Source organism: Sodiomyces alcalophilus (assembly GCF_042370955.1).
Source record: "Sodiomyces alcalophilus JCM 7366 unplaced genomic scaffold ACRALscaffold_2, whole genome shotgun sequence".
NCBI lineage: Eukaryota > Fungi > Ascomycota > Sordariomycetes > Glomerellales > Plectosphaerellaceae > Sodiomyces > Sodiomyces alcalophilus.
In genome coordinates, this window is record NW_027263533.1 from 7,080,673 (window position 1) to 7,090,725 (window position 10,053).

Genomic DNA, 10,053 nt, shown 5'->3' on the forward strand with positions numbered 1-10,053 from the left:
GAGGAGTAAGATAAATAGGAGGTAAAAGATATTATTAGTTATAAAGAAGAATAAGGGAAAAAGTTTTATCTTATAAAGTAGACAGGCTAGCCGGTAGAGTATAATACCTAGGAACTAAAGGACCACCTAGAAAACGCTTTAGGGATCCGGAAGAGGTACTAGAAGTATAAAAAGCATATATATAAAAAGTAAAATAACTATAAGATAGTATAAGGCGCTAAAGGGTTATCGGATATAAAAAATAAAAACTTCATTATAGGTTATAATAATCTTTTTCCTTATAGTAACTAAATAAATAGGGTTAAACCCCGATTAGTCCTAAAATAAAACCCTAGACTATTAGAATAAAGTTTAACGCTATTTTAGGCGATTATTACCGGTAAATACTTAGCGAATAAAAAAAACATTTAATTACTAAAACTATAAAAATCGGTTTTATTACTTATATTAGCGGCGGTAGCGTTATCGTTATTACCGGTAGCCGATAAAGCGGCGGGTATATAGCGGCGAGGTATACGAATACGGCGATAAGGGGTATCCTCCTTATCGGAAAAGGTAAATACCGGCGGCGTATACTTAGTATCGCTAAAGGGAGCGGGAGTGGTAGCCGATAAGGCGGCGGAAGCTCGGCGACGGGTAGGTCGGCGGGAATAAGCCGCGGCGGGATAAAAGGTAGGCGATAGCCTTATCGGAGCTATTAGTAAAAGGATTATTATCGCCGTTAGCGGAGGCGTGGCTATAGCGAGTAGCCGCTAATCGACTAGCGAAACGATACACTAAAGCGGGGCGATAAGGGTTATTAATAGCCGATAGGAGGCTAGTAAGACCGTTTAGAGACAGGAAGGCGTTAAGACCACGTAAATAACCCTTATAATCGAACGGATAGTAACCGTTCGCCGCTAAATCCTTAATAAAGGTAATAAGCGACTTAATATCGCGAGGATCGCCTTTACGCGGCGGATAAGTCTGGTTTAATAACGCCGACACTTCGGCGTTATTAATATAACTAAGACGGTGTATAAAGTCGATTATTATTATAAAGCGTAAAGACGAAATCTTATCTAGAACTAGTATCTATAACTACTAACTATTAAAGATATAGCCGAATAATCGGTGACGGGAAGAAAAGGACTTATATCTTCAGCGGTAAGCTTCTTTTTATCGCGGTCTATAACTACGCGGAACCACTTATAGGCCTTAGAAATTCGCTTATAAGCGCGGCGCCGAGCTATTAGCGTTAAGTTATTATCCACTATATAGACGCGCTTACTACTATTCTATCATAACTAAGCGGCGCCTAGCAGGAAATCCGGATTCTAATAACTAATTAGCACCGGTAAAGCGTTAAACGGTCGGCGGACTTATAGCGGCGTATTATTAATAGCCGCGGGTATAGGTAACGTAACGGCTAGTACCCGTGCTGTTACTAGCTTTATTAAGGTAATCGATACTAATATACGAGTCTAAATAGGATACGTAAAATAGATAGGGAGCCTTATCCCTAATAACCGACTTCTAACCTTTATCGGTATCGTATTGGAGCTCTCGAAGAGCTATAGTAACTTATAGATTAACTGATGATATAATAGCGACGGGTCGGCGTAATATAGTACGATATTAATAATAATAGAAGTAAGCAGAATAATCGCTATATAGTCGGCGATTATAATAATAGAAGATAATTTTAAGAAGAAAACTAGGAGCTACGAGGAAAATCACGCGAGGAATTATATACTCGCCGCCGAATAGTTACCTAAGGCTAGGTATAATATCCGCGAAAGGTTAGATAACTATAGGTAATAATAATAAGTATCACGGAGTTTCTATAGTAATATTCGGATAAATTATAAGGTATATAGTCGGCGATAGAACGCCGATAAGTAAGTAAATAAGGGAGCGGCTACTCTTTTTTTTCCTACGGGTTTTTAATAAGGGCTTATATAGAACCAGATAGAGATAATTAATCGCGATAAACGCGTAATTAAAGGTATCACGATAATATAAGTCTATAGAACCAGACTTATTAAGGGGGGGGTGGGGGGGGGGGCAGTGTAACGAGATAATCGTAGACCTATCGGCATATAGTCGGACCGATGGCCGCGTATAGACTACCGATCCGAACCTATCTCTGTGCGTACGTTAAGGGATTAGTTTAATCCCTTAAGTTAGAGTCTTGGTTTAAAGTCAGCGCTTAGTTAACGAATATACTGCGACCACTCTGCGATACTAAGCTATCGAGCCTCTTCTATGATATCTTTTCCTTAACTAAAGTCTACAGACTTTCCTTTCGTTATATAAGCTAAGTGGTTTATAAAACTCGATATAGTTACTACACTCTATAAGATCCGAATAGCCGCTAGCTATAAAGCGAAGATAGTATTCCGAACCCGATTCGGCTTATTTAAATAGTTAGTATACCCTTTTAGACTTAGTAGCGCCCCCGCGTCCTTTTAACGATATATTAATAAGACGCTATAGCGTTACCTTAACGATTTTATTACCGGCTATATCGATAATATCCTGATTTACTTAAGTGGATGCCTACGCGACCACGAGAAACAGGTTAGACTAGTACTATAATCGCTAAGCGACGTAGAAGTAACGCTTAACCCGGCGAAGTACGAGTTTAGCGTAAAGACCGTGAAGTACTTAGGGTTTATAGTTACTGCCGGTTAGGGTATTTTATATAACCCTAATAAACTAAAAGCGATCCGAGAATAGAAAGCCCCGACCTTAGTAAAGGGAGTCCGAAGGTTTTTAGGCTTCACGAACTATTACCGTATATTTATAAAGAACTTCGTCTATATTATAGCTGCCCTAATAAGATTAACGAAGAAGGACCGAGCGTCCTCCTAGGGTCCTAACGAATAGGCGGCTTTCGAAGAAGTTAAGAAGAGGTTTTAGGAGGAGCCGATCCTACAGTAAAAGGTCTTAAGTAATAAAACCTTTATAGAAACTGATTACTCGGGATTTATACTAAGAGGTATATTAGTCTAAGAAAACGAATAGGGATATTATTATATAGTCGCCTACTATTCGCGGTAACTTATAGGAGCTAAGTATAACTATCCTATTTATAATAAAGAGATATTAGCGATTATAAGTTATATAATGTATTAAAAAGCTAAGCTCCTTAGTTATAATCGCTTTATAATCCTATCCGACTATAAATCACTAAAGTATTTTATAATAAAGAAGATACTTAATAAGAGATAAAGCCGATAGGGCGGCGAGCTAGCCTAGTTTAACTTTATACTAGAATACCGTAAGGGTGCTAATAACTATACTACTAATACTCCCTCGCTAAAAGAATAAGACAAACTAAAGGACTTCTCCGATAAACAGGAATAGGTATAATATATATAGTTAATCCTAGAGACCTTAATTCCCTTAAAGATCCGCCTCCTTCGAGAGAACCTATAGGTATTCGAAGCCGATAATAAATTATAATAGCTATAGGACGCCACGGTAAAAGAAGATAATTAGTATCGTTAAGCTACGTAAGCCGTATCTAAGGGCGATCAATAGTTCCCTCCCTTATTAGGTCTCCGAGACTAGATTACCGAATACGGGACTACCCTGTAAAGACTACTAATATTCTAAGATCGCCTATAGGTGCTAGGAGCCTAAGAAGGGAGCCCGTTATAAATATAAGTAATCTAATCTATACACGACTCCACGATTAAAGGCTATCTAGGATAGAATAATATAATCGCTTTTATAGCGAGACGCTTCTTTTAGCCGGGGATAAATAAAGATATATATAGGTATATATATAGCTACGATATCTATAACTAAAGCTATACGTGGAGGAAAACTCGATAAGGGCTCTTGAAACTATTTGCGATTCCTAAACGAATAAGGAGTAACCTATTAATAGACTTTATAATGGATCTGCCTCCCGCTAAAAAAAGAAAGTATAAATAGCTATAGGTTATAACCGATTAACTTATAAAGGCTATTACCCTTAAAGCGATAGACTCTATAAAAGCGGAAGCTTAGACTAAACGGTTTCTATACTATTACTTTCGGTTCTATAGTATACCTTATTTAATTATAAGTTATAAAGGTTCTAACTAGATAAGTCGCTTTTAGCGATACTTTTATAAATTAGCTAGAATCAAATAACGATTAGGCACGGCTTACTACCCCTAGACCGATAATACTACTAAGTAAATAAACTAAGAGGTATAGGCGTACCTCCGAGCCTTTATTTACCACGCCTAAGACGATTAGGATAAGATACTGCCTATAGCCTAACTAGTATTAAATAACCGGGAGAGCTTTACGACTAAGATAAGTCCGTTCTTCCTAGAACATGGATACTATATCGACCCGATCTAGATTTATAAAGCACTAAGTAATAACGCCCGGGAGTTTATAGCCTATAACCTGCTCCGCCGCCTTTAAGAGGCTATAGAGTTCGCCTAAGCCTTAATAATAGCTATATAACTATAATAGTAAGAGTTAGTAAATAAGCGTCGGATCCCTGCTAAACGGTTCTAAGAAGGCGACCTTATATAGCTCTTACTCACGAACTACTCTACCCCGTGACTATTATATAAACTAAGCTCGCTATACTAGAAGTACCGGGTAACTAAGGTTATTAACCTATATATAGTAAAACTAGATATACCTTCGAATATATACTCGAGGTTCTATATAGACCTTCTATAATATACGAGCATAGACCCGCTTCCTAGTTAAGTCCTATATAACTCCTAACCCGGGCGGATTCATAACGGTTTAGAAACAAATAAATAGACGGTAAAGGAAATCCTATACGCTAGGAATAAGAAGGTAGGTAGAGGCGTAGTAAGAGAGGCGTTAATAAAATATAAAGGATACGCCTAGATATCCTAGGAACCGACGGAGTCCCTATAAGAATTAAGAGTCCTAGAGCGCTATAAAGAGAAGTATAGCCCGATTAAAGTTAATAATAAACCCCGCGAATATTACGAAAAGACGAAGGGTTATAGTAAAGGCGGTAAGAATTAAATAAAGCTTAGAATAACGGTAAAACCGTTTATATTAATTAAGTCGCGGCGGATAAGCCCCGCCCCTAGCTACCGGGTTTAGGTATTAAGATTAATAATATTACGAATATCCTTATAACCGTTAATATTTTCGGTAATAATAGAAGATAACGTAGATAGCGCGACCTTACCCTGCCTATCTGTCTTCCTTCCTTTAAAGGACTTAATATCCTTACCTTAACGGCTATAACCCCTACGATATTCTTAACTACCTATAGAAACCGGTTAAGCCGGTATAGGCCTTTTACCTTTATAAAAGTAATCGTTATACTAGGAATACGCGTAACGATAATAGGAGGCGCTATAATAGGTATAAGTCTACCCACTATAATATAGGAGTCCCCGCTGGGGGGGAGGCGGTAATATATACCGATAAGAGAAGCTTACCGGCTCCTAAGTTAACGGGCGTTAAGATAGGCTTATCCTCCTATAAAATACTAAAACCCTTTTTTAAGGCCCTAGACGCCTTCTAAAAGGCTAAATAAGCCGCTATAAGCGCCGTTATTATCTTAGGGCTATAAAAGGGGTTATCGTTAATTACCTTCGCCGTCTTTAGGAGTACTACTAATAGACTAGTTATCCTAGGCGGAGGAGGAAGGCACTTATAACCGCCCTTTAAGTGGTTATAGTATTTAGGGTCGGCTAACCTCGCTCCGGGTCCTAACTAGTCGCGATCGGGCCGCCTATCCTGGCCGGAGGTAACTACTTTTATATAAGTAAAACAGAAGTCCTTACGGGTTCCTCTAGGAGGATGTTTTATTCCACGAGCGCGCTTTACGGGGCTCTTAACCACTATAAAAGTATCGCCCGCCGAACGCTTACCCTTAGCCTTAGCGGCTCGGGCTAGCTAGGCGCGGCGGTCTATAGCCGAGGCACGAGTAGTAATCTCCTTATTAGCCGGGGCGGGAGTAGGTGCCTCCTTACCGGTATTATTATTATTATTATTATAGTTAGCCCCCTATATTATATATAGAAGTTAGTAAACGTTATAGGAGGTTTATAAGAAGAATAAGAAGACGTACCTTAGGGCCGGAGATAATCCTAAAAACTTAAATATCTTATACAAGAGAGATAAGAGGTTGGCGCGATAATACAATACGCGAAGGAGTCGTGGGCGATAGAAAATATACTATGGATAGTAATAGATATTATTAAAGAAGAGAAGAAAAACAGATCTATAAAGGTAATAGCGAAGTTAGTATTATTAGCTTAGGTAAGTTACTTAGTTAGGGAAGGTACGGTATAAGGCTGCTTATATAGAAGGAACGACCCTACGAACTATAATAATATACTTACACGGAACGTTAATTAAGTATACGACTATAAAGGCTTGCCTTAAGCGCTCTTAACGAATAGAGAGGTTGTTTAGGCTTAAAGAGCTACTAGAGGTTGTTGTTTAATTAATAAAGAGGCGTTATTTAATTAAATAATAACGCTTTATAAACCTATACCGAATATTAATGGCTTACCGAGGGGGGAGGGGGGTAATATTACGGGTTAACCCCGTGGAGATAATCCGGTAAAGCACCGGATCTTCCGACTAATTATAGTATACTCTTAGTGGGTCGCCGCGATATTATATTTAGGTTATAAGCATCTATAGAGTTCTCTCCTTTTCCTTCTTTTCTCCTTAGCTTTAGATAGTTTAATAATTCGGCCTTACTCTATAAACAACTTATAACCAGCCGCTTATAGCGATTAACCTAGTTAGTAGTTTGGTATGTTATATAAGTGGCGTATATTCTATTACCGCAGTAGAATCTAAACTCGGAGAAAGGTTTACCGTCCTTATAATAATAGTAACGCTATATAGCGGGTATACTAGGCGTAGTAGGCGTAGTAAGTATAGGTATCGGCTTAAAAAGTATAGTAATAATCTTAGTAAAATCTCTTATTACGTGCTTAAAGCATAGTAAAGTATATTATAAAATCTTTTTCCTATGCAAATAAGCATAGTTTACGGGAAGGGATATATATATTCAGGTCGTTGAGTTTCGTCCGAAAGTAATATCTAATTTAACTAATTTCCTATATAAAAAGAGGTACGGCTCTAATACTAATTATCTAACGTGTTACGGCCATAAGTCACTAACGTACTATAAAGGTCTTTTAGGGGCAAGAACTGATAGAAAAAGGGCCTGACTAGGGAGCCTAGACAGATTGATATCCGGGCTATAAAATAAGGCCAAATGAGGCGTTAAGTGGATATATAAAAATAATCCTGAAAGGAGTATATACCCATACCTACGTTGTACGTACCATATTGTACGTTCGGTGCCTAAACCATTAGCACACAGAACTATAAAGGGCGCGTGTACTTCGTACAGGTTATTACAGCTCTATAGCCCCAGACTAATAGCAAGACCACCTATGTCTCTATGAATAAACGCACCTAAAAGTGGTGTGTCTAGGTACTTATGATAGTCTACGTATAATAGTCTACGTAGGTACCTTAGGTACGTTGCTACTTAGATAGTATATGTAAAATAGTTATGGTACTTAGAGCTTTTAGTGTTACAGCCATGGATCCATATCCAGCCACATTCTATAGCCCGGATATCAATCTGTCTAGGCTCCCTAGTCAGGCCCTAGAAAAACTACTAAAAAAGGCTGTGCGTATAGTGGAACTACCTCTCCCCCTAACTGCTAAAAGTAAGCTTAGGAATAGTAAGTATATAATAATTAGAATATATATATAATAAGCTAAATAGATATATATATTTAATATAGATAGTATTATAGTATAGGTAAAGCTAGTTATAAAGTACACGTTTAGTTATATAGCTATTACTATATAATGTTTATTTTAACTTAGATATTATACTTATTATTATTATTATTATTATTATTATTATTATTATTACTTATTATATATATACTATTAATACTAAGTACTAATAGAACTAAACTTCTAAGCTTTTATAATAGGTATACAAAGTGTCTAAGGCGGTTTTTTTAATACTTCGTCTATAATAATAATTATTATAGAATAATTAATACTATAGGCGGCTCGGGGTATATAGCTTTAGAAGGTCTTTAAGTGTCTAAGACTCTTAATTATCGTATAAACAGCGTATATAAAATTAATAGTAGCTCTGTTTTTATAATTACCTTTATAGAACGATTGATCTACTAGAACACTCTGCCATTAATCCTGCAGAAGATAACCTATATCCAATCCGGGACGGAACAACCCGTTCCGTTCCTATTTTAATCCAGCCTGTATAATAATAAATGCGTGACAGAGGTAATTGGTAATTCTAAACATGAGTCCATACCACTCAAGACACCGAGTGAGTCCCGATACAAACCAAGGATGGATACATCTTCGCAAGTTGATGTTTCTTCACCACACCGCGAAAAGAGCTTCTTATCATCGACCAAGGATGCTGTGAACCCTACAGTCAACAACCAAGTCAGTGTCGACTTAAACGATTTCACCACTGGTGATGCGGCCATAGGAAATGGCATGGGCAATCTGGCGGACGAATTGGCGGACGCGTTCTCGGACTATGGCGATGAGGATGGCTCCTTCGAAGACCAGCTCGCTGCGGGTATCGACCACGAGGACGCCGTAAGAGGAAATGTCTGTAGAGGCCCAGAAGGTACAGAACGCGGCTCGTCTATTTGTGGTGTAGTAGGTACTGGACAAGGCGTTTCCGCGGAGATGCCCGCCTTGGGGATAGCAACACTCAGTGCAATGTGTCATCCCCCACGCAAGAACGAATACGATTGGGGTGAATATTGTTCTGAGTCTGATTCTGAGTCACCTGGCTTTATGCCAGGATTGACCACTACAATGGATGCTATGGAGGGGTTAGTACGACAAGGAACAGAACACAAGGAAGTTTCATCGGATGGTGTTTTGGAGAGGCTCACAGAAAGCCTTAGAGAATTGAAATCTCAAGCCAGTGTCGAGGGCAGTGCGGCAAGGTATGTGTGCGCTATAAGTCCACAAAGCTGTGTATGCTGGCTGACACTGGTTTGTACCTTAGACTCATCACAGCCCATTCAGCCCTCACCACACACCTAGAACATCAAACTCGGCAGATGCAGAGTTTGACTTATCCCATACTTTCGCCAATGGTGCCACCCCCTCACCCACACGTACTGGATGATCTTTTGCCCCTCATCATGGAATTGTCGGAATCCATGCCACGCCCCACTACCCAGGCCTACGACTCCCTGACGGTGCTGCATTCACTGACATCCGACCTTATTTCTAACCTAAGCTATATCTCTGACACATTGCACATGTGCAGGCAGACAACTACCTTAGCTGCCCGACGACTCAAAAGCGCCAAGGATCTCGTGGCCGAGCTTAAGCGGGAGAGCGACCTTCGCGAATTAGGTGAGCTGTGGTTGTCACGGGGCAACTGGGGCGAGAGACTCCAGAAGCGAGAGTGCGCTGCTGTTTGCGGTGAAGTCGTGGAAGGTTTTGAGGAGGTATGCAATGGGTGGCGCACGCGCCTGCTGGGCGAGGCTGCGTCTGCGCCAGCGTAGGAGCCTAGGCTCCCCGCCGAGACTCGACCCAGTTGTAGCAGAAGGCTACAGGATAGGACGGTCTTAAACAGTGGACAGAAAACAACTGTATAGCCACTGCCCCACATCACGATAAACTGGAATAACCGCGACAACAATGCATAAATATAAATAGAAATAGAGGCAGGATATATCGCACAGGCTAGCCCGAAACAGGTTCGGAACAAGTTATTCCGGGCCCGAAAATAGGAGTGGACCTGCCGCAGGAAAAAGGGCAGGATTCTAGCACTTTAATCAGGATTTTTCATAGAGTCAATTAAATTAATAGATCGATCGCCTAATTCTACGTTATTAAGTTATATACTGTTTATGATAATTAAGAGTCTTATCTACTTAATGACCTATTTAAAGCTATTTACGCTAAGCTACCTATAGCTATAACTATAAACCACTATAACCTTTAAGATAACTATCTACACAAGCTATAAGGATTAGGAGCTATAGCGACGCCTCTACGAAGTCAGGGCCCGTAGTA

At 39.4% G+C, this 10,053-nt stretch overlaps 1 protein-coding gene across 1 annotated transcript; it reads left to right on the forward strand.

Annotated features, from left to right (window-relative positions):
• Positions 1–8,496: 8,496 nt before the first annotated feature.
• ACRALDRAFT_1015407 (uncharacterized protein) lies at positions 8,497–9,521 on the forward strand (the record flags this gene model as incomplete). The annotated part of the gene is made up of 2 exons (XM_071014729.1): positions 8,497–8,969; positions 9,032–9,521. Coding segments are annotated over 2 exons (963 nt in total), but the record flags the coding sequence as incomplete, so codon positions are not given.
• Positions 9,522–10,053: the final 532 nt, after the last annotated feature.